A 25,019-nucleotide genomic window follows, 5' to 3' on the forward strand; every position below is an offset into this window, starting at 1 on the left:
AGGGTGATGTCTCTGCTTTTTAGTATGCTGTCTAGATTTGCCATAGCTTTCCTCCCCAGGAGCAAGCGTCTTTTAATTTCTTGGCTGCAGTCCCCATCTGAGGTGATCTTTGAGCCCAGAAAAATAAAATCTGTCACTACCTCCATTTCTTCCCCATCTATTTGCCAGGAATTGAGAGGGCCGGATGCCATGATTTTGGTTTTCTTAATGTTGAGTTTCAAGCCAACTTTTGCACTCTTCTTCTTCACCCGCATCAAGAGGCTCTTTCGTTCCTCTTCACTTTCTGCCATTAGAATGGTATCATCTGCATATCTTAGGTTTATAAATCCTTAGTAAGATCACACCTGGAATACTGCACCCAGTTTTGGTCACCACATTACAAAAACTATGTTGAGGCTTTGGAAAAAGTACAAAGAAGAAGAACTAAGATGATTAAGGGGCTGGAGATAAAAACATATGAAGAACAGTTGCAGGATTTGGGTATGGTCAGTCTAGAACAGGGGTAGGCAACCTTGGCTCTTTTATGACTTGTGGACTTCAACTCCCAGAATTCCTGAGCCAGCCATGCTGAGGGGAAAGGGAAAGGTTTCCAAGCTGAGCCTCTCACTTTCCCCTCAGCATGGCTGGCTCAGGAATTCTGGGAGTTGAAGTCCACGAGTCATAAAAGAGTCGAGGTTGCCTACCCCTGGTCTAGAGAAAAGAAGGACTAGGGGTGATATGATAGCAGTGTTCCAGAATTTGAGGGGCTGCACCAAAGAAGAGGAGGGGGTCAACTTAATTTTCCAAAGCACTAGAAGACAAGAAACAATGGATGGAAACTAATGAAGGAGAGAAGCAACCTAGAACTGAGGAGAAACTTCCTAACAGTGAGGACAACTAACCAGTGGAACAGCTTGGCTCCAGACATTGTGGGTGCTTCATCACTCGAGATTTTTAAGAAGAGACTGGACAGCCATTTGTCCGAAATGATCTCTTGCTTGAGCAGGGGGTTGGACTAGAAGACCTCCAATGTCCCTTCCAACTTTATTCTGATTGATTGATTGATTGATTGATTGATTGATTGATTGATTGAGGAGTCCAGTCCATCCTTTTCTCCTTCTCCCTCTTCTCAACCAGAATGAGGGTTTGGCTAATGATAGGAATGCTGAAAGAGGCCCTACTATTATTTTGGTTTAAGAGGCAGAGATGTCCTCAAGTCCAGCTTAACCTCTGGCAACCGCATCGATTGATGCTTTCTCGGTGGTGTGATAGATGAGCTTTGCCTTCCAGGAAGTTTTTTTGCAGCTTCCCAAGATATATTACACTTTTTGTTTTAAAAAAAGGAAGATATAGCATGATGACCTGAATCACCAAGACAGCTTTCTGGCTGAGCCCCTAGGGCAGTGGTGTCAGCTCAGCACCTGGGGCAGGGCCAAGACCACAGTGAAAATAATCAATAGCCATCTGGTATTGGGCCCAGGGGTTTCTCATCCCCTGGAAGAACTGCCCCTGAGATTTAAGTGTGCAGGGCAGGAGACACCTTCTACCAGCTGCGGTTGCAGATGGCTCTTCCGATGCTGATTAGAAGGGGCAGGAAAGGAGAAGGCAGGAAAACACAAGCGGGCTAGAGACCTGAAACCCCTGCAGAAGACAGATTTTTTTTTTCTCTCCCTTTCCCCACTTCCCCAGCGGTGCTTCAGGAACGGAAGAGGCCATTCAGAATGGTGCAAGAATGAGCACCTTGAGAATTATAGCGGGGGAAAAGAGGTTCCACCCAGGTGAAAATCAAAGGCTGTTTCTTTTTTTTTTTCCCTGCAGAATGACATCACTCCCCTCCACGTGGCATCCAAAAGAGGGAACACCAACATGGTGAAGCTGTTACTTGACAGAGGAGGCAAAATTGATGCCAAAACAAGGGTAAGACGGACCGCCGTTGTCTTATTTATTCTGTAGTGCAAAACAGAATTTTCTTCTGAAAATGACAAGATTGCCAGTTCTGCTACATTCAGCCCTAAGCCTCATCAGCATCCTGCCATCAATAGCCGGGAATGGGGAGGAGGGGGGAAGCAAGGGACCAAATGGGCAATACATGTGTATTAGCCTAGCGCTGGAAAACAGGGAGGGGCACGGGCAGTTGAGGAAGACCAGGGATGCGTTGAACCAGTCTTCAAGGACACCGAGAAGACAGAGACACTTGGGAATGGAGTGTTGATTGCTCCAAATACTGCAGATTGCCAAAACACCTAGACATCCACCTATTGGTTGGAGATGGACTGGTCAAGGGGGGGGGAGAGTCAAATAGGAGGGGAGCCTGTATGTTTTTGTGCAGGAAATTCCGTTCTAGCCTGACCTTTACTACATCCAGCACCCTTTAGGAGAAGAACCTCTTACTTCAAGCCAAATGGAGTGGAGGGTCTCTCTTTCCCAAGGGGGGAGATATGGTAAGATAAGAGCCGAGGTGGCGCAGCAGTTACAGTGCAGTACTGCAGGCCACTTTAGCTGTCTGTGTTCAGCAGGTCAGCGGTTCAAATCTCACCGGCTCAAGGTTGACTCAGCCTTCCATCCTTCCGAGGTAGGTAAAATGAGGACCCAGATTGTTGGGGGCAATGTAAAATATATATATATATATATATACATTGCTTACTGGTATACACCGCTTAGAGAGTGCTTGCACTTAAAAGCGGTATATAAGTCTCATAAATAAATAAATAAATAAATGGCTTGGGCAGGTCTCACCACAAACCCACGAACTCTCCATGAATTACCCATGAAACAACCCCCCCCCAAAAACCTATCCTCCAAAAGATATCAGTTTATTTGTTTTAGTGCACAGACGGAAGATCACCTTAATCCAGGCTTCCTTCTCAGAGGGCCAGCAGGACGTAAGCTCCATAGCTCCCTTGCAATTGGCACTGAAAGGGACGTAGTCTTTAGATGGAGGTCCTACCATTGTCTGAAGGGAGCCTTTGCTATATCTTGTAACAGCAACTTCTCCCGGCTGTGCAGTATCTGCAGGACTTCCGGTTCTCTGCTTCCATTATTTATTGCTCCTGTGACTCTGGGGGAGATTTCCCTAGAGGTGTTCTGGGCCCCATGTATGATTTACATGGACTACTGCAATGCGCTCTACATGGGGCTACCCTTGAAAAGTATTCGGAGACTACAGTTGGTCCAGAATGCAGCCACGCGAGTGATTGTGGGTGTTCCTTGGTACACCCACGTTACACCTATCCTCCGTGAGCTGCACTGGTTGCCTATTGGTCTCCGGGTCCAATTCAAGGTGTTGGTTATTACCTTTAAAGCTCTATATGGCTCAGGGCCAGGCTATTTGCGAGACCGCCTACTACCTCATAGTTCCCTTCGTCCGGTTAGATCCCACAGGCTGGGCCTCCTTCAGGTCCCGTCGGCCAAGCAGTGCCATTTGGCGGGGCCGCGGGAGAGGGCTTTCTCTGCGATGGCGCTCACGTCTTGGAACCAGCTCCCCCCGGAGATTAGGACCGCTCCCACCCTGTTGGTTTTCCACAAGCTGCTTAAGACCTGGCTTTTCCGGCAGGCCTGGGGTTTATAAAATCTGACCCCTGGATGAATGTTACTGTATTGTTTGTCTTGTTAAGTTATATTGTGTTTTATTGTTAGCCTCCCGGAGTCCTGCGGGAATGGGGCGGTCTATAAATTTTAATAAATAAATAAATAAATAAATAAATAAATTTATTCCTCTCTCCCGGGTCCTTTGGGAGCAGCTCCCTGATAATCTCACCCTTTGGCATTTGAGGCACAACAGGATCTTAACAATAAACAAGGTTGCCCTCGCTAGATGTGATCTCAGTGACTAAAGCAATGACACCACTTTTTCCCTGTCTGAAAGATGCACCCCAGCATATCACAGTGGTTAATGGAGCACACTGTGCACTCAGGGAAATCATCAAAACTGCTTTGAAAGCGCTTCCCCAAAATGTGGGGGGGGGGAAGAATTGATTGATGTGGCTTAAACAAGTAAAAGAGGTTGAAGTGACAGCTAAATAACACGTAGTACAGATCTTGTTTACGGCGTTCAGCTTGCTGGCATTCCGGAATGTCATTTTCTCTTCATTATCGTACTGATGGGTCCTTATATTTTTCTGATGTTTATTTGGCTGGTTTTGAACTTCTTTGACATGGTGTTCAGGTAATCGTATCTTGTCTTGATAAATTAGCTTATGAGTAGCTCTTCTGCCCACGCATTTATCCTCCTCTCCCCTCTTTTTGTGGGAGAAACAAGCAAAGTACACAGTCCCAAATTAGATGGAGTTGCTTCGATTTGTCCAGTGCGTCTTTGGAGATCGTTTTTTCTAGATGGGGTCTGCCCTTCCGATGAGACCCATATCCTAGGGAATATTGCCATCTGGGACCCCAAATGCAAGCCCTGGTGGTCCCCTTTTTTAAGAACAGAAACAAGGTCACCTCATTCCAGAAAGCACCTATAACCGTGATGGCGAACCTTTTAGACACCGAGTGCCCAAAAACCGCCCCGCCTCTGCCCCCACCCACCCAACCCCCACTCTGCCTCCTGCCCTGCCCCCCCATCCGCAGAGCCACCTACCACCTCCACAGCCCGCCGCATCAGATCGCCCAGGTGGCCCTGCAGCACCATAGCAGCCATGCCCTCCGCTCGCACCCCGCAGCATCATCTGCGCGCGACGGGGCGTGAGGGTGGAGTTTTGTCCCTGCTGCCCAGCTCCCATGTCCTTGGTTGTGCTGCTCTGCGCAGGTTGCACCCAGGGCGACTCTCCTCCGGAGGGGCTGCTGGTGAGGAGGGGGCTGTGGGGGGAGGCGGTGCTGGGGCGACTATGCGTGCCCACAGAGAGGGCTCTGAGTGCCGCCTCTGGCATGCGTGCCATAGGTTCGCCACCACTGACCTATATTGTATGCTGTGGCATACAAGCAAAACACTGAAATGAAATGAAATGAAATTATTAAGATCTAGTTTTTCTGAAGGGCACTTGGGATGGATGAATTGCAAATACTTTCAGGTAGAAAATGCTGCTGGTTGATTCCGTTTCCTGCAGTTGTGGTTATTTGGTTAGCTTTGGTCATGTGAATGTTGTTATATATTTTTTTTAAACACATTTTATTGTTTTTTTAATTCTTAAGAAAAGGTACTCAGGACACACTGTAGTGTTTGGGTAATCAAACATTCAAAAATAAAAACATATATAAACAACTTAAATCAATACATTCACTGTCCCCTCTCTATTTCCCTCAAATAGCATAATACGTTTAAAATATTCCATTTCTAATTTAAATTTCTAATACTGCTAAACCCGTTTTGAAAACTTTATCAGTTTACAATTACCATAATCAAATTTAGCTTTAAATCAACAAGTTATCAATTCAGGTATCCCTTCCAGATATATTCTAATTCTTAATCTCTCACATCCCTCATTTTATCACCAATCTCATTTATTTCTTCTTCCCCTACACAATAAATATCCTAGTTAAAATAAAATATTAATCTACCCTATACATATATAATCCCACAGTCGATCAATTTCTTTAGAATAACAAAATAATGTTAAACCTTAATTCATTTCAGTTCACTAAACAAAATTCAAATTTCATCCAATTGATTATCGTGCCTTATCACATCTATGTTATCATACAGAAAGGTCATCCTACTAATTTAAAACACTCCATTGATTATTGAAAGCATCCAAATCTAAAAAGTCAACTGAATGTTGTTATATTTTAACCTGGTGACTAAAGGAAAAGTATAAACTGTTCACATTCACTGTTACCTGTTACTACACAATAAATATCCTAGTTAAAATAAAATATTAATCTACCCTATACATATATAATCCCACAGTCAATCAATTTCTTTAGAATAACAAAATAATGTTAAACCTTAATTCATTTCAGTTCACTAAACAAAATTCAAATTTCATCCAATTGATTATCGTGCCTTATCACATCTATGTTATCATACAGAAAGGTCATCCTACTAATTTAAAACACTCCATTGATTATTGAAAGCATCCAAATCTAAAAAGTCAACTGAATGTTGTTATATTTTAACCTGGTGACTAAAGGAAAAGTATAAACTGTTCACATTCACTGTTACCTGGAGCTCACAGTAAACAAACACCTGGAGGAACCAAAGAGCAAGAAAAGGCTGATGAAGCCGTCCTGCTTCCCATCTCGGGTTTTTGACTCTCTGGCACTTTCAGGTTTGAATGGAGCTTAGGAAGCTCGTGGGCTTGACGTGTTGTGCAGCCACGTGAGTGATAGGATGAGAAATACGAGGCTTGGTCTCATAGACCAAGGCTACGGGTAAAATATGCCTCAGCTGTGAAGTAAAGCAATGTTAAGTGCTTGGCCTGTCACAAATTGCCTCAGCCATCTTAAAGAAAGTGACATTAGCTGACACGCTGTCCTGGAGGAACATTGTGAGAAGTGCCGAGGAGCAGAAAAATCCAAATAAATGTCAGTTAAATAGGAGAAAGCAGGACCTTCCTGGAGCCTGAAGATAGCTGCGTGAAGCTCACTAGATTGTGGTTTTGTGAATTTTGGAGTTTTTCGAGGTAGTTTTTGAAATGATGACCTCTTCGTGAATCCCATGAGTGCTAGAAGCAAAACAACTGGGAAGATGTGTTGTCAAACCTCAGAAATTCAGGGATCAAGCTTGAGCAGCTTGGAATGATTTGCCTTTCCAAAAATACACTATTCTTGGTTGTTTCTCACTAAGTCATAGATGAGTGTATACAACAAACATTATCCTTTCACCATTTGCAATTCCTGAGGATTCTGTGGTAAGATGCAGAGTTGTATTATCTAAATGAGACACTTGCAAGATCTTTCCCAGCATGTAAAAACTAGGTTTGCTTGCTCTAAGGATGGAGGTTTGAGAGTAAGGACTGTGGTTAGGGGAGGAAAGGCCTTCATCCTACCCAAAAACTTTCATTCTTGGGTGATGGAGAAAAAGTCCCGCCTGGTAAGAAGAACATGTGAGGTTTGAGTGAGTCCGTCAGGTGAAGAACTTCGCGTGGGATCTGTCCTTTGTGTTTCATAAAATTGTTCTCCAAGGCTTTTCCTGGAAATGCCTGGTTCAGAAATGTGTTTAGAGAAAGTTGGGGCTTGTTACAATGGGGTTTGAGGTGACTACTTATAAGATTGGACTCAAAATACCAATTGTCATCCAGAATGTGTAGGGGAAAAGACCAAGAAGAACTTCATCTGGGGGAGGAAGCTACAGTGAGCAAGGAAGAAGCAGGAAAGACTGGGTTTCTATAGGCCAGTGATGGCGAACCTATGGCACGCGTGCCAGAGGCGGCACTCAGAGCCCTGTCTGTGGGCACATCTGCCGCCACTGCCGCCAGCTCATGCAGGTCCATTAGGCCACTGCTGGTGCACGGTGGAGCAGCGCCACCCAGTACAAAGGAAGCGAAGCAGCTGGCTAGCAAGCTCAAGTAGAGGTAGTAGAGCGCGCCCCCCATGCGCTCGCTGGTCTCTATGTGCGGGGGATGATGGTATCAGGCAGCAGCCGCCCCTGCCTCACCTTGCCCCACAGCAATGGCACCCCCGCCCTACCCCCTGCCTCACCCCGCAGGACGAGCCTCCTGCCCACCACCCCACCCACCAGAGATCCCCTGGATTTCCCCCAATCCTGCCCAGCCCCCACAAGTGTCCCCCCATGAGCAACATCAAAGTGGCCATGCCCACCCTGGCCATGCCCACTCAGTCTGCCATGACCACCACAGCCACGCCCACCCAGTGGGCCACACCCACTGAGGGCACCACAATGCTAATGCAGCCGATAAATAAGTGAGTTTTGGGTTGTGGTTTGAGCACTCAGTCTCTAAAAGGTTCGCCATCAGGGTCTTCCCTTCCCCTTCACTTCCTGAATTATCTTGGTCCCGGCACTCTCTCTGAGCAACTATTTCTTATATGCATAAGGCAGACTAAATACTTACTGAACCGTTATCCTATAATATTGGCAAATGTGACTTCTTGATTCTATTTTTAATAAGTGAAAAAATATAATTAAGATGTACCTTTCTTACTGGACACTACTCTGCAGGCATTAAACTTCCCTGCTGTTGTTGGTTTTCTCCCCCAAAAGAGCTGTAATTTTATTTCCTTCAGGATGGTCTGACCCCTCTGCATTGTGGAGCCCGAAGCGGCCACGAACAAGTAGTGCGGATGCTGCTCGACCGCGGAGCCCCTCTCCTTTCCAAAACAAAGGTAACGTTGTGGAGCTCAGGATTTGAGGAATCGCAGACTCCAAAGCCTCCCATTTATATCCACCTTTTGTTTCGGAGAGGCTTATGTAAAGAAAAGAGTGTGGCTGAATATAACATGATTGGAAATTCACTTCCATCCATCCATGATTTCTGTTCTTTTCCAGCTTAGGAACAGCCTTGCATTTAGGTGGGACAGGTAGTGCCTTTTAGAATTCTCAGGATGCTTCTTTGTCTCCATTATTTTGTGTTACTTATAACAACAGCTCTGTAGTTTAGGTCAGAGGTCCCCAACCTTTTGGGTACCAGGGACCGGTTCCATGGAGAGAGGTTTTTCCGCGGACTGGAGGGTGCGTGGTTTTGTGTGCTGCCTGCATCTCGCAGATGGGGCTTCGCTTATTTGTGCGGACCGGTTGCTGACATGCCACGGCCCGGTATTGGTCCATGGCCCAGAGCTTGGGGACCCTGGTTTAGGTTAGAACTTCTGCACCCATTTTTTCAGATGGGAAATGGGGCAATTGTAGAACTTACGGCAGGTTCCTTGATTCCTGGTTATTGAAGGAAAAGTTCAGTCCAAGCCGGGAATAAACAACGTCGTGATTGCTTTAGAAAGAAGGTTGCAGTTTATTGAAGAGGAGAGCCAGACAGAAAGATGGCTCTGAAAGAAAAGAGAGATAGAGAGAGAGAGAGCACATGTAGGGAGTGGGTTTTTATACCCTCTGGGGCTTATTTAGAGTTGTTTCCTGTTCCTGTTTGAAGCTTTGTATTTCCTGTCTCATGTATTCTGACCTGAGTCTGGATGTGCCCTTTGGCATCTGTGAGTTAATCCTATTATGTCCTGTCTTAGAGTTTGGTGGGGTATGTAGATTTTAGGTATCTTTGCTACTTCTTAATCTTCTAGCTGGGGGCTTCCAACCTTCCTGGATTATTTACATCTGCATTTGTACAGAGCTGGTTCTGCTTTGGGGCTATTAAGAAAACTGGGCATGCTTTTCTGCCTCTTTAAGATCCTTTGAGGAAATATATTTTTCTGCCCTTTTAATATTTCCTTCTCTGGGGGGCTGACTTCCCACATGGCTCACCATGAAACTCAGCCCTGTGTCTTAGTTTTTTAAACAGAAACACGCCGCTTTCTGTCTTTTCTGCCTATGCCTGTGAGCATGTGAGAATTAAGGGACCTCAAGCATGTAAGACAGATAGATCGATGCCTATTGATATTCATAGCTACATTTTTCTTCCTCTCAGGTGAAAATTTATTCAAACAGGATTTTCAGGTTTTGTCAATGTTTGGCCAGAGATTACAATCCTTCCATCTGTCAACATTTGACCTGCAGTGCCCGTGATTAATTCGACTGTTTCCTGATAAACATTTTCTCCCCTGTCATGGGCAACCAGTTTGAGAAGCCTAAATTATGTTGTTGTTATTTATTAAATTCGTATAGCACCCAAATCTCAATGCAGCTGAGAGGTTCACAGGTAAAAACGTTAAAAAAAATATTAAACAATAGAAGAAAGTAGAAGAAAGGAAATAAAAAGAGGGAAGTTAGCAAAACCCAGATAAGGGCCAAAAACAGATGCCAGAAACCTGGGCAAAGAGCCAGGGCTTCCAAGCCTTATCCAGGCCTAAGTACAATTTCAGCTGTGCCGAGCAGCATGCAAGTAATTCTATCCACCCAGTCTGGGTTTGATTTCCCACGTCAGTCTGTCTTTTGAACCAGAAGGGATTCAAAGCAGCTTGTGGTACAGACTCGGGCATCAGTTGTACAAGGAAGAAAGGCAACTTTGGGTTGAGTTTCTGTCTAGTCCTCCTATATCAGTGGTTCTCAACCTTTTTAATGCCGCGACCCCCAACCGGTCGTAAGTCGAGGACTAAACCGGTCGTAAGTCGAGGACTTCCCAACCGGTCGTAAGTCGAGGACTTTCCCTGCCCGGGAGCGCCGCGCATGTGTGGTGCCATCCCCTGCGCCAGCCGAAGCGTAGCTGGCAAGCGGCAGAGACGGAGCAGGCCGACCACCGGCTGGGCCACCAGCTGGCCCAGCCCAAGAGAGGTAAGGCACCCGCCGGAAAAGGGGGAAAAAATGGCGGACAGCCTTGCTTGGCGATCCCCGTGAAATGGTCGATCGACCCCAAATGGGGTCACGACCCATAGGTTGAGAACCGCTGTCCTATACGTTAGAAGTTGCGTGTGTTCCTCAGTCCCATGCGTTTGGTCTTGGCTCTTCTTCCTCCAGTGGAGAATCCTAAAGCTGTGTTTTCTGCTTGCTTCAGCCGAGGTCTTGAGAAAAGCTTGGATAAACTGTAAGGTTGTTTTCTTTAGGCATTCCTAAAATGGCATTTTCTTCGTTTTTCGAAACATTACATTGACTACAGTGTGGATTTGATTCTGAAATGGTCTTTTTTATATTTCTCACATTGCCTCAATGTGCTGTAGCAGCAGAAATTCAGCCTAATATGGATTTGGTCATGACCCACTTTAAGCTATTCATGGCCCTTGTTTTACTCTTCTCTGATCATTACTTTTGGCACAAGCAAATGGCTACTAACCAGAAAAGGAGATGCTAGTCGATTTCTTGAAGAAAAAGGGCCATGGAGAACATCTTCCCTCCTTCACCTCTTCTGGTACCTTCAGTGGTGCTTCCTTAGACCCGGGCTGTCTACAATTTGTCTCATCACCCCAAGGGATGATGGTCTCAGGAAGGCTTCTGAAGCTCCTCTCCTGTCTCAGTAGATGGCAGCCTTGGCCCAATTTAGTCTAGGCTTGGAAGCTAAGCAGGGTTGGACTCTTGGACTCTTGCAGGAAGCTCAACTCAAAATCACAGGAAGGAGAAGCTGTTTTTAAAACCAGTCCCCTTCAGACTATAACACTGTCATGGTTCCGACAGATGAAACTCCTCAAAGACCTTTGATGCATTGTTTACCTTAAAGAATCTTTATTTGAGTGGCATAGCATCGGCACCTTAAAGAATCTTTATTCGAGTAGCATAGCATCGGTACGTACATAGGCCAAGCCAAAATCTGAATTCCCCTCCCCTGAGCACATAGTATCAAAGCACAATTCCCTCCTCTAATTAATAGTCATAAATCACGTTCTCCAATTAGTTTGAAATGCAGGCTTTCCCTCCAGTTCTTCAACCGCCATTTCATATCTCTTATTTCAAAAACCTTGGTTCTCACACTAGTTATAGTATTGTTATGTCTAACTAAACTCCCATGCACATTCCTCTTCCTCCCCTCCAGTATCATCTAATTCTAACTATAATTCTAAGAGTAAAACATAAGAAGGGAAATGGCTGCATCTCCATATGTTGTTAAAGCAAGAACATCCGATATTAGCAGCATTGACAAACACTTTTCTGTGTAAACAAGTTTTTAGAGTCATAAGGATAAAAGTGGATGCGAAGAATGCAGAATATGGTACCTCTTTTCCTGGTAAGCCAGGAAAATACAAAGCATGGGAATGTGTATGAACTTGACTATTTGCCCTCTTATCAAACTGTTAACCCACAATAGTTCTCAATTGTGGCTGTCCTACTAGGCCTGTCATAAATGGTGCTCAGTATCAGAGCAATTTGAAGCATCTCTTGTGTGAACATTCTCTCTGTTGGCTACCTGATCTGTTGTGACAGCTTCTATTCATACATCAAAGATTGATTCAAGAAAATGCCGCATTTCTTTGAGATGCATCCAGAAGACTTTCTGCAACCACTGACTTTTTTAAAAGATCCATGTCTAGAGATCTGTGCAAAGTAACTTTAGATTTGAATTGAGGCCTTTGAACTATGGTGCTGGAGAAGACTCCTGCAAGTCCCCTGGACTGCAAGGCGATCAAACCGGTCAGTCCTAGAGGAGATCAACCCCGACTGCTCTTTAGAAGGCCAGATCCTGAAGTTGAAACTCAAGTACTTTGGCCACCTAATGAGAAGGAAGGACTCACTGGAGAAGAGCCTAATGCTGGGATAGATTGAGGACAATAGAAGAAGGGGACAACAGAGAATGAGGTGGCTGGATGGAGTCACTGAAGCAGTAGGCGTGAGCTTAAAGGGACTCCAGAAGATGGTAGAGGACAGGAAGACCTGGAGGAATGTTGTCCATGGGGTTACGATGGGTCGGACACGACTTTGCAACTAACAACAACAAAAAAATCCTATTCTATTCTATTCTATTCTGTTCTGTTCTGTTCTGTTCTGTTCTATTCTATTCTATTCTGGGAAAGATTGAGGGCAATAGAAGAAGGGGACGACAGTGAATGAGGTGGCTGGATGGAGTCACTGAAGCAGTAGGCGTGAGCTTCCATGGACTCCAGAAGATGGTAGAGGACAGGAAGGCCTGGAGGAACATTGTCCATGGGGTCGTGATGGATCAGACACGACTTCTTCGCAATTAACAACAAAACTTTAGATTGTTTGCATTCCTTTGTTAGGGATATTTTGGATGCAGGTCTTTCTGGGTGTGTGGGAAAGGTTTCCCTTTATTTAAATACAGGATTCTTACTTGGTGAAAAACAACCCTGTGGCTTAAAAGATTAGAAGCCTATTCCTGCCTTGGCTTGAAAAGGTTGACTTCCAGGTTAAGCACTTCTGCCAGTGTAAACATTCCTTTTTTTCCCCCTTTTTCCTTTCCTGAGGTTACTTTGAAGTTCCCATGGATGTGTTGCTTTTGTAAGATAAGAATCACAGCCCTTTGAAAGGTTTTCCCTTGAGCCTCCCCCTATAAAATACCCATCCAGCTGAGCAGCTAGACAAGAACCAGATGTTGGTCTTGTCTTTGTTGTCCAGAGGTGGTTTTCTTACTCTCCTTCCCCTCTTCTAATATTCCAGAATGGCTTGTCTCCGTTGCACATGGCGACCCAGGGGGACCATCTCAACTGCGTTCAGCTCCTGATTGAGCACCATGTACCCGTGGACGATGTGACCAATGACTATCTGACAGCGCTTCACGTGGCCGCTCACTGTGGCCATTACAAGGTTGCCAAGGTTTTGTTGGACAAGAAGGCGAATCCTAATGCCAAAGCACTGGTGAGCACACCGGGGTCCCCCCCCGTCCCCCCTCCCCTCCCCTCCGTTTACCAGTTAGGTTGGCACTTGTGTTTGAGAACTGGGAGAAAAAAACATTGCAATGGCGGTAGGGTTCAAGAGAAGAGGCTGTGGGCCTCCTTGGGTTTATTTCTTTATTATTAATTTATTTGATGAATGAATGGAGGGAGGGAGGGAGGGAAGGAAGGAAGGAAGGAAGGAAGGAAGGAAGGAAGGAAGGGTTTTTTCCTATAATTGCATAGTAGCAGTCTTGTAAAAGTGAGATGCTAAAGAGGAAAGATGTACATAGGTTTTTTTTTAATAGGGTCAGGATTTTCTTTTTCTATGGCCTGGACTTTGTTTACATTTTTTTCCTTTTTTTAAAGCAAAAGCTGTGCTAAGCTTATCGTGAGTTTCCCAAGACAGATTTCTAGAGTTTTGAACTTGAAAATGGAACAAAATTGCGCTATTGATCAATTGTGGTCAGAGGAAAGGAAGGAAGGAAGGAAGGAAGGAAGGAAGGAAGGAAGGAAGGAAGGAAGGAAGGAAGGAGGGAAGAAGGAAGGAATGAAGGAGGGAGGGAGGAAAGGAAGGAAGGAGGGAGGGAGGGAAGAAGGAAGGAAGGAGGGAGGGAGGGAGAAAGGAAGGAAGGAAGGAAGTTGGTTTCATTTTGTTGCTGACGTTGTGATTATGTTAAAACTTCTTCATATAAAAAGTTTATCATAGTCATTCTTTTATCATTCTGAGAAATCTGTCTAGCTGTAGAAAGGAATTTATGAATAACCCCACTGCTGTTGGTTTTTTTAAATGTTTTTTTAAAACATTTTTAACAGTTTTGGTTTTTTTACTCTAAGCATTCTCAACCTTCTGTGACTAGAAGAGTTCTCTTGGATGCTATTTCCCGGGAGCTGATTGTGATCTTGCAATTGGCCTCGATCCATGCTCAGTCACACTTCAGGTGGGCTGCAGAGGGTGTACCTTTCCCCCTCTGAGCAGGTAGAGAGGGACACCTGGGCCTCTGCAGTTTCCAGCAGAGAGTACAAATGCTACTATAACTTTGATTCCCCTAGCCAGGGGTAGGCAACCTTGGCTCTTTATGACTCGTGGACTTCAACTCCCAGAATTCCTGAGCCAGCATGGCTCAGCTTGGAAACCTCTCCCTTTCCCCTCAGCATGGCTGGCTCAGGAATTCTGGGAGTTGAAGTCCACGAGTCATAAAAGAGCCAAGGTGGCCTACCCCTGCCCTAGTCCAGCCTGCACCAAATTTCAATGCAACATTAAATCCTAATTAAAAGTGTCTCATCTCCTCAGGGCCAAGTAGAAGAAAAGATGGCCAGGACTGGAACAAGCTGATTCACAGAATGAAAAAACAAATTACATAGTTTATGGCTGCAAGAAAGCTATTGTGACCCCAAGGATACCAGACTATCAGGGGTGTGTCCTAAAACAACAAAAAAAATACATATATCCATATTAATTTACTTATTTAAAAAATATTATCCAGTTTCTTTCAGTCAAGTTCTTGAAACTCAGGATAATAAAATGCTCAGTACACAATAGGAATAAAATATTAAAAAGCAGTAGAACTAAACTTAACCCTAAAATGATCTCAAAATCTAAATTAGCCAGGGACTTTTTTTGAAGAAGACAAGCCCTTATAGTACACAAATTGATAAACCTTGAACTGGAAGGTTTTAACCTCCGAGCTGAGGGCAGTGGAAGAGAGGGGTCAGTCACACCAAGACCACCTCTCTCATGGACCAGATAGCCCCAGGTGGGATGCAGAAAAGTAGCCCTTAGCAGGAAGAGAGAGACCTTTGGCAAGTGCAATCAAAAGATTTCCCTGATGACAACGAAGATATGGCATTGGTGGTGATTGGGACAACAAAGGAGATTTCTTATTCAGCTAGACTGGGTAACGACTCTGAAAGCATCCGATGTTTTTCTCCAGTTGAGAAGGTAACTGAAGTATTTTTCTTCAGAGGTGAGACCCAGTTCTGTCAGTTGCTTTTAAAATAAGCAGCTGATGCTGCTTTGACTAGTTTAAAAATTTATTGTCAACATCTAAGCAAATGCTGCGAGCAGAAATACGTGGATCTTTGAAAATCAGGACATCCTTTTTTTAAAAAAAAATGTTGCAGTTGCACTAATGCAGTTGTGTGCTAGATGATACATCTGTTTTTTGTTTTTTTTTGAGCCACATTTATCATTAGCATTTTAGCAGGGACAATGAACTATTTTTACCAGCTTATATGACCCTATAAAGGTATTTACTGAAAGGGTTGGGCTAGGAGTGAGAGACCCCGTTCTAGGAGTGAGAGACCCCGTTTAAAACTCACCTTCCGTCATGGGAGCTTGTGTGTGTGTGTGTGTGTGTGTGTGTGTGTGTGTGTGTGAAATTTTTCAGAGTCCCATCCCTCTCTCCCAGCCCAACCTACCTCACCTTTGTGTGCAGATAAAATGAACACGCTCACATCAGCTGCCTTGAACGCCTGGAGAAACGGAAACAAACAAATGATTAAAAAAAAAAAGAGTTAGCAGTCATACACTATGAAAAGGGATGGATAGATTTTGCAAACTCTCTTTTGGGGTGTGTGTGCAATTTTTGTAATGCTTTCCAAAATTTTTCCAGAACGGTTTCACGCCTCTCCACATTGCCTGCAAAAAGAACAGAATTAAAGTGATGGACCTTCTGCTGAAACATGGAGCCTCGATTCAAGCTGTCACAGAGGTAAGGCATCTTCACAGCTACGGCCAAGTTTATTTAAATAAGCCCTATTACAGCCTTGGAGCACAAGAGCTCAGCGTGCCAAAAAAAGAATTCTCAGTAAACATGATTCCCCACCTTCTTTTGCCTTGGTGAATATTTCTGTTTGCTAATTTCAAGGCAACAAAGTCCTTTGGCGAAATCTTTGCCTTCATGAATTACTGAGACACCCCAAAGAGCTGTATCCAAAACTGACCCAAGAAAAGGCCTTGTTCTGCTGGTCCTTCAACGGAGACACAACATTTTAAACTGGAGTAAAAGGATTAGCTCCATTTTTGCCATGAATGTTTAAGATAGCTTTCACTGCCACCAAACCAAAATAGAAAAGCAAACTCTCATTCCCACGTAGATGAAGTGGGACATTGTCATTCTCTGTGATGCACACGAATGCATAAATATGCTCTTGCCCGAATGCTTGGATTTGGTCTGCCTACGTGACTCTTTTCAACTTCCGGTTTTTGCCTTTCTGCATTCAAACTTTGCTTTGAATGATAGAAAACACACCTTCTGGAGAGCTAGGCGTACAGAGTGCAATGGAAAATGTCTTCCAGACCTAGGTAGATGCACGGGATGCGGCCTTAGTGTCAACAAATTGGTTTTGAACGTGCCCCAGGATGGCCTTGTAATATTGAGAGGGGAACCCGCCCCACTTTACATTTTGCAAAGTCTCTTTTGGGGGGGGGGGCGTGTGGAGAGAGTTTCCTCCTTTAAATTCCTGGGAGTCTTCCTCAGCGAAGATCTCACCTGGAAAATCAACACAACCCAGGTGGCCAAAAAGGCCCAATAGAGACTCCACTTCCTTAGGGTTTTGTGGAACAACGACTGATGACCTTCTTTTAACGGTCCACCAAAGAAAGCACTGCATTATGGTGTGGTATGCTGGTTTGACAGCCGCGGATAGAAAGGCACTATAGAGGTGGTGAGCACAGCACAAACCATCGTGGGCTGTCCCCTGATACCACTAGATGACATCGCTAGGGCCCGCTGCCTAGAAGAGTGAGGAAAATCCTCAGGGATGACTCACACCTTGGTCAGCTCTTCTTTACTCTCTCCTACCATCGGGTGTAGAAGATATAAAAGCATAGCCAGCCGCACCAACAGGCTGAAGAACAGTTTCTTCCCGTGGGCTGTCAGACTCCTGAATGGGAAATGAGTCCATGTATGATAGACTTGCGGGGCCGGCACGTTGTGCAATGGGTTCACGTGGTGTAATGGGATTGTGTGTTTGTTGTCACTGTGAGTTGTGTTGGGGGGGGGTGTGCACGAAAGGAGGCTTAGCCAATCTCATTGTACACATGTTGTACTTTGACAATAAAGGATGTAGATAAATATTGACAACAGCCAGCTTTGTATATTTTTGCGGTCACCAACCATCAGGTGTCCCAGGACAGCTCAGCAAGCTGCCCCCTTAAGCATTCAGTCCCCGGGATGCTCTGCTAACGCTTTGCTTATATTTCGGCCCAGGGATAGTTCTTTTCTTCTCTCTGCTTATTTCCTAGTCGGGTTTGACTCCAATCCATGTTGCTGCCTTCATGGGGCATGTAAATATTGTTTCACACCTGATGCACCACGGAGCTTCTCCCAACACAACCAATGTGGTAAGTAGCAGGGTGGACCTGTCATTACTGGGCAGGCTAGTGGCCTCCTACTCTCCATCGCCCTTGGCTGGGCTGTTTGTCTAGGCAGAGATAATGACCTTGTCTGGAACCACAATTGGAAGCTCCCGTTGTTGGTTTTTCTACCAACCAACACAACTGGCCAGCACTCACACGGTCTTTGGAGTTCTCCCAGCTGGATTTCAGAAGAGGGAAATACGAAGTGTTCTCTCCTGGACTACAAAGGGATGGGTCCTGCAGCTTTTCTCTGTCTAGGTCTTAGCCAAATTTCTTTTTATCCTGATCTGTGCCCCGGGGAGAGAAGGTTTGTGCATGATCACAAGCGCCTCCAGTCTGTGGGAAAGCCTCTATTTCTTGAACGTCATTTTGAGGCCACCCTGTCCATGAAGCTGATTCCAATCAAAGCTGAGCATCTTTCAGCCCCCACAGGAGGAAGAGAAGGTTTAAAAACCAGAGTGGTTTGTGGTGAGTTTGTTCTCCCAAAGCTGGCCAGAGAATACTGTATTTTCCGGCGTATAGGACGACTCGGTGTATAAGACGACCCCCAACTTCGGCGCTGATTTCCATGCCTAAAAGGTCGTCTTATACGCCGGAAACTACCGTAATTTCTGGCGTATAAGATGACTCAGCGTATAAGATGACCCCCAACTTTGGCGCCGATTTCCATGCTTTAGAAAGTCGTCTTATACGCCAGAAAATACGGTACCTGTTTTTGTTTTTGTTTTGCTACAGTTTGCCATGGGCCATTCTCTGCTAGGCTCAATGCTGTGTGAAGTGAGCCACAGGCGCACTTTGCACAATCTGTGCTATGGGCAAACACTCCAAACATGCAGCGTCCCCTTTTTCAGTTTCTTGCTGTCCTTGCCATTTCCCTAGTGACCTATCCTTTCGTTGAAGTGCGTGAAGCTCCGCAGATTGTTAATAGCCTTTTTTATTATTACTATTGATTTGTTTCGATTGGCCCAGCTGTGAGTTTGCCTGCTGACAAACAGGCATCCAGAGTCCTCAAGCACAAGAGCAGAGAATCAAATTGTCTGTGTGTGGGGGAGGGGGGAACGTTCAGATCTGAAGGTTAGTCCCATGGACTTATCCGGTGGAAAAAAGCCGTTGAAACACAAGGTTGCCTTAATCCCTCACACAACATCTCTCCTTTTTAAAACAGCAATGTTTTAATTTGGTAAAGAACAAAACCATGGTGTGTTTCCGGGGTTAAAAAAAAATAAATCCTGGGATAAATTACTTCGTGAGGGCTAGGCCAGGGGTAGGCCACCTTGGCTCTTTTATGACTCGTGGACTTCAACTCCCACAATTCCTGAGCCAGCCATGCTGAGGGGAAAGGGAGAGGTTTCCAAGCTGAGCCATGCCGGCTCAGGAATTCTGGGAGTTGAAGTCCACAAGTCATAAAGCGGCCTAGGCCTAGGTCATGGGTAGGCAACCTTGGCTCTTTTATGACTCGTGGACTTCAACTCCCACAATTCCTGAGCCAGCCATGCTGAGGGGAAAGGGAGAGCTTTCCAAGCTGAGCCATGCCTGCTCAGGAATTCTGGGAGTTGAAGTCCACGAGTCATAAAAGAGCCAAAGTTGCCTACCACTGCACTAGACAGTCCCGACTGGTCAAAGATGATCTGGTTTCACATCCTGATCCCAAATAACTCTTTTGTTGCTAGTAACGTGTTTTTCTTCCTTTTCTCTTTCATCCTAACCTCTTGACGCTACTTTCCATTGACAGAGGGGAGAGACAGCCCTGCACATGGCTGCCAGAGCTGGCCAGTCAGAGGTGGTTCGGTCCTTGGTTCAAAATGGAGCTCAGGTGGAAGCTAAAGCCAAGGTAAGCAGCTTCTCCTCATCTTCTGTGCTGCAGGTGGTCTTCAGCTGCTCTGCATTAAGGGGTGAGATATCCTTTCCCTGGCTGTTTATCATCCTTTACTGTCCCTTGACAAGGAGATAGTCCTAGGATTCTCTGCAAGAGATTGTACAACATTTTGGTTGAAATGTTGGAGCGTGGCACTTCCAGTGTAGAACATTTTCTGTGGAGCTCAGAGTGCTAAAAAACCCCCACAAAACTCCACCCCTATTTGTGCTCAGAACAGCCATTTTACTCTTGGGGAAGGACATTTGGCCCAATGTCACACTCAAAACAAAACAGTTGGTGCTCTGCTCATCTGTTCCAGTTGGATGGCGACGGATCCTTTCCAACATTATCTCGCTTGACATGATCTTCCAGTCAGAACTGAGGGTTTTGGAGTCACCTTTTTAATTTATCCAGGCTCATGCTTTGAGGTTTTCCCACTTTCCTCCAGGGGCTCTAAAGACTGCACACTTGAACCCCAACGTGGAATTTGCTGTGTTTTACTCTTTCCCTGCCATTTCTAGGATGACCAAACGCCACTGCACATTTCTGCACGTCTGGGCAAAGCCGATATAGTCCAGCAGCTGTTAGAGCAAGGAGCCTCAGCAAATGCTGCTACAACGTCCGGGTACACCCCGTTGCACCTTTCAGCACGAGAAGGGCATGAAGATGTGGCGTCCGTCCTTTTGGACCACGGGGCATCCTTGAGTATCATTACCAAGGTAAGAACATTTACCTCGGATGAGTCACAAGGCTGGCTGTGACTCAATCATTCAACCAGTCACAAGACTACCCAACCATCCATGACCTATATAAATGAGAAAGACACTTCACCCCAAATAACCTGCTGAAGATGTTACCTAGTTTGGAAATGAAACATCCGGGAACTAAACAGCAAGCTTGGAGAACAGATTCCTGCCAAAATACCATTATGTCTCTGGGAATGACATTGATTCCAATAGAACTATTGTTCTGGGCCAACAATGTACCAAATAAGGTCAAGTTGACGGTTTCAGGACTCTGGAGTTTTTCTATAAGATGCTGAATGAGTAGATAGAAAGATGTAATTCTAGCAAGTAAGAAATATGTTGTTTTTCCCATGGAAAAGCCCGATTGGTTGGTTGATTGATTGATTGACTGATTGATTGACTGACTGATTGACTGATTGATTGAGTGCTATTAAGTCACTGTTGACTCATAGCAACCCCAGAGACAGATTGTTCTGCCTAGTCTTCAGGTTTTCCAATGGTGCCCTCTTCCCTGTTATAATGGAGTCCCTCCACTTTGCAGCTGGTTGTCTTTTTCTTTCTACCATTCTCAGAATTAAAAGCTTCTCCAGAGCTAGTTCTTAACATAGTTATTCAGAATATGATAACTTCAGCCTGATCTTTTGTGCCTTGAGTGACTATTCTGGATTAATTTTTTCAATGATCCTCTTGTTTGATTTCTTGGCCATCTGTGGTGTTCTCAGGAGCTTCCTGTACATCAAAGTTCAAAGGCATAATACTCTTTTTTTTATCCCTCTTCAAAGTCCAACTCCTGTTTGCATAGAGGCTCACAAGGAAATCATTGTCTGCACGATTTTGATCTTTCCCCACCCCCTGCGTATATTAACATAGTAGATTAGCCTCCTTTTCTACTTTCAGAAAAGGTGTACCTTGGAATGAACTTTCTTGGCATTCAGGAATTCAACTCTCTCATTCTAAAACTTCTCCAGAGCACAACTTGTGAATTATCCCTTTAATTCAGAGCCGGTCTAACCTTGGCTCAGAATCAGGGCTGATCTTTTTGTAATGCAGAAGGGCTCGTCTCTGGTTGGGAGGGGGCAGCAGGAGCAGTTTTTCAGCCATTTTGAACAGCCTTCCTTCTACAAAGGCAGCGGCGGATCCCACACCCAAGGCCGCCATTCTACTCCAGTTGGCTTCTGTGCTTGGAATGGGGGCCTGGAGGCATCAGGTCCTTAACTTCAAGTAGCAAAGTAACTCGGGCCCAATGGGCCAACTCTGTACCCAGTTGAGGAAATAAAAGAGGGAAATATTCAACCAATGAATATTTAAGAGGACAATTTGTGCATGTGAAGTTCATCTGTATGTGTTTAGGTCCTTCAAAGGAGGCAGCGATCTCTTAAGTTCAAAGTGTCCCACGATAAAGTATTATCCGAGGAGTCGTTCAAACTGTTTAGGCAGACCGGGTATCATCCTAGCGGCCTTTGATTATTTTTGTTTTCAGGATAAACCGATTTGTTTTCCGTCAAAATGGTGCCTTTTCACACAGGCTGTGCTATTTTACTTCTTTAAGCAGAAAGTTACTATGACTGAATTACTCTTGCCGATTTTGAATTTGATGGAAATTAGTGCGAGTTCTATATTGCCTTTTTACCGACCTGCATAAGTCATATTTCTTTTGCTAATAATAGGAAGGCTCCACTCAAGATCTGACATTACAAATTTCATGGTCCTATCCCTAGAGCCGTGCTTTCAGAGTTTTTGGAAAACTCAAAAGAATTTGAAAGTCCTTTCAAAAGAAAACACAGTGATTTAATTGGCTTCCTTGTGCATTGTGGAAAAGTGGATCCTCCAGTCCCTTCCAGGTCCACATATGGTTGGGAAGGGTACATTTGATTCTGCTGTGACACGAAAAGACGACCTCTTCAGTTGTGCCTGGGTTCTGCCAAAATGGCCATTGCCTCAAATAAAACTGTTAATGCAAATGTTTATCTTGCAGAAAGGATTTACCCCTCTACACGTGGCCGCAAAATACGGCAAAATAGAAGTTGCCAACCTCCTACTTCAGAAAAACGCCTCTCCAGATGCGGCTGGAAAGGTAAGGCAGATGTTGCTTCCACGTGGTCATTCTAGCATCCACCAAAGCCATCAACTGGTGAGAGCATCAGGATCTCACCGGGGTGTTTCTCCTATTCCAGCACTTCCGTGTAGTATTGCAAAAGCTCTTGGCTTCTCCTGAAAAAGCGGTATTGATTCCTTGAGGATAGTCTTCTATTTCACAAAACCTTGATGGATTGATTATAGTAGCGGCCAGAATTGTGGAAACCTTTTGGGAAAAGTGTATTTTTGAGGTTGGATGGCTAATGACACCACTTTTTTGGGGGGGAGTAGTACCATAAAATTATATATCAACGGAAAGGTAATTCAATCAAGAATGTAATGCAGCATAGTTTGTTCAATTATCTGTGCTGTATTCTATGAAAAGTTATAGCCAAATAAGCAGAAAAAGGAAGCACAACGTGCTTAGGTTGATCTCAGGTTGCTTTCCTTCATCCAATTGTAGCCAATGAGCGCGAGTGTTTAGAAAGCCAATCAAGTGTCATTTTGTTTTATTTATTTTATTTATTTATTTTATTTTTAAAATTTATAAGCCTCCCCACTCCCGAAGGACTCTGATTGGCTGCTCTGCTCTGTTTTGCCAATGAGCCAATCAGATCACAGTAGGATTCAGTTATTGATGTCCTATATTAAAACTGAGAGGAGGACATTTGTCAGTGTGTTATGTGATCGCTGTCAAGCCGGTTGGGGGTTTTTTTGTGTTCTTTCCTTTAGTGAGCTTGTAAAACGTAATAAAATTAAAGTCATGGTGCAAAGAGTTGATTGGTTGCCCAGAAAGCTATGTAAAATAGTATTATGAAGTGAACAAGGTTACAGTCATAAAGAAATTAGAAGAAAAATTGGTGGAAACTTAACCAAAGGTGGCATTTCTACTGTACATTTTTCTCAAAGTGGTTTCCACAAGTTTGGCCACTACTGTACGTGCCATCAAATTGTTTTATTGTTACATATTACTGAATGTAGTGACCACAGAGATGGATTTTTCCCCCCAGGACAATCTATCCCCTAACATGTCATTTCAAGTCTACCAATGGTGGGCTCCTCCCCACTCTAACTGAACACAACATCTTTACCCTCTGCAATGGGGATTGTGATTGCTTTCTACTAAAAGACACGTCTTTGATGGTGTTATTTTGCACATGAGGATCACCCACAATGTTCACATGAAATATGAATGATCTATCTTGAGCCAAATTTACCAACTTTAGTTTTCATGGCTGCATATACACATGAGAGCCACTTTCATTAGATGATGGAAGACGTGCTTGAGACCGAAATAGACTTTAATCTTGATAGGCTGGTTTGAATGTGTGTATCAAGAGATTTCGATAAAGAGACATTCCCTTTTAAAGAGCTGAAAACAACAACAACAACAACAAATAATGTAACTCTTAAGAATCGTGTAAATAAAGTAGGAATCGATCCTTCTGATCCGTCGTCTGTAAGAGATCAGGGAGGATAGTTATTCAGGTGGGCCAAATTGACGTCTTCAAAAGCGTGAGGAGCATTCCCGCCCGAGTCAGTGTTTTGTGTTGCATCTTGTGTTGCTGTTGATGATCATTTCAAAATCTCAGTTAACACCACCATAAGCCTCATCAAACCTTAGTTCAGTGGTTCTCAACCTTTTTAATGCCGTGACCCCCCAACTGGTCATAAGTCGAGGACTACTCAACCGGTAAGTCGAGGACTACTCAACTGGTGCAGCACCGTTTGCAGACTGGAACTTTTGGCGGGCTCAGCAGGGCAGAGACAGCCTGGACAATTCCTATTGGCTTTTGAAAGCCAATAGAATTAGACTCTATTCAAGAGAGTCTATTCTATTGTCTTTCAAAAGCCAATAGAATAAAAGGGAGTAGCACAGCTAAGGAAAAGGGGGGAAAAATGGCGGACTGCGTTGTTTGGCGACCCCCATGAAATGGTCGTTCGACCCCAAATGGGGTCCCGACCCACAGGTTGAGAACCACTGCCTTAGTTGAACCTAATTCTTCAAGTGTTTCTGTAAAGTGGGTTTCTAACCATGCCTGTTTGTCCTGCATGTGTTTTTAGAGTGGTTTAACTCCATTGCATGTTGCGGCACATTACGATAATCAGAAAGTGGCACTTCTCCTGTTGGATCAAGGAGCTTCTCCTCACGCCTCTGCAAAGGTACCAATGCCATTGAGTGGGGTGATTGCACAGCCACACGTTCTATCTTTCCCTTCCTTTGGAGGCCCTGCTGGGCCTCCTCTAGCGACACCATAGGACAGTGGTGGCGAACCTATGGCATGAGTGCCAGAGGCAGCACTCAGAGCCCTCTCTGTGGGCACATGCGCCATGCCCCGGAGATGGCAACTGTCCCTCTTCAATCAACCACCTGCTTACTTGCCAAGGTCCCACAGGGCCGGATGCATCCCAGCATGGCTGGTTTCCCTCCCCCCCCGTCCCGTCCCTCCTGGCCTCGCATGCTCTCCTTTTCCCGGGCAAGGTTGCCTACCACTGACCTAGATAATCTAGGTCTCCGTGTAAATAGTAGTGTATCCAGATTTCCTGTGTCAGTATTGCAGAGAGTCTCCATGAAGGTGAGGAATAGGAAGTGCCAGAGTTCCTTCAGGTTTTTTCACACAGCATCAGGGAGATACCCGTTTCTAAAATATTTTGGCAACATTCACACAACACGCTTAATGTGTTAGCTTATTTATCGATTTTCTGGGTTCCATTGGCATGCTGGATTTGTATAATGCACTAACCCAGAAAAGTT

The 25,019-nt window shown here is 44.7% G+C and overlaps 1 protein-coding gene across 39 annotated transcripts in view; it reads left to right on the top strand.

Annotated features, from left to right (window-relative positions):
• ANK3 (ankyrin 3) overlaps positions 1-25,019 on the top strand; it is a 338,705-nt gene that overhangs the window by 202,060 nt on the left and 111,626 nt on the right. For 35 of the 39 annotated variants that reach the window (XM_039366374.1, XM_039366365.1, XM_039366433.1 and 32 more), the window contains 9 exons: positions 1,798-1,896; positions 8,101-8,199; positions 13,013-13,210; positions 15,840-15,938; positions 17,474-17,572; positions 19,320-19,418; positions 19,964-20,161; positions 22,164-22,262; positions 24,329-24,427. In XM_039366374.1, coding sequence (XP_039222308.1) covers positions 1,798-1,896; positions 8,101-8,199; positions 13,013-13,210; positions 15,840-15,938; positions 17,474-17,572; positions 19,320-19,418; positions 19,964-20,161; positions 22,164-22,262; positions 24,329-24,427 — 1,089 coding nt within the window. Of the gene's footprint in view, positions 1-1,797; positions 1,897-8,100; positions 8,200-10,192; positions 10,244-13,012; positions 13,211-15,839; positions 15,939-17,473; positions 17,573-19,319; positions 19,419-19,963; positions 20,162-22,163; positions 22,263-24,328; positions 24,428-25,019 lie in introns of those variants that run through there. The other 4 variants (XM_039366444.1, XM_039366490.1, XM_039366498.1 and 1 more) reach the window with 2 other exon arrangements.

This window comes from Crotalus tigris, unplaced genomic scaffold (assembly GCF_016545835.1).
Source record: "Crotalus tigris isolate CLP2741 ecotype Arizona unplaced genomic scaffold, ASM1654583v1 scf7180000017598.18339901613:2243638, whole genome shotgun sequence".
NCBI classification, from domain to species: domain Eukaryota; kingdom Metazoa; phylum Chordata; class Lepidosauria; order Squamata; family Viperidae; genus Crotalus; species Crotalus tigris.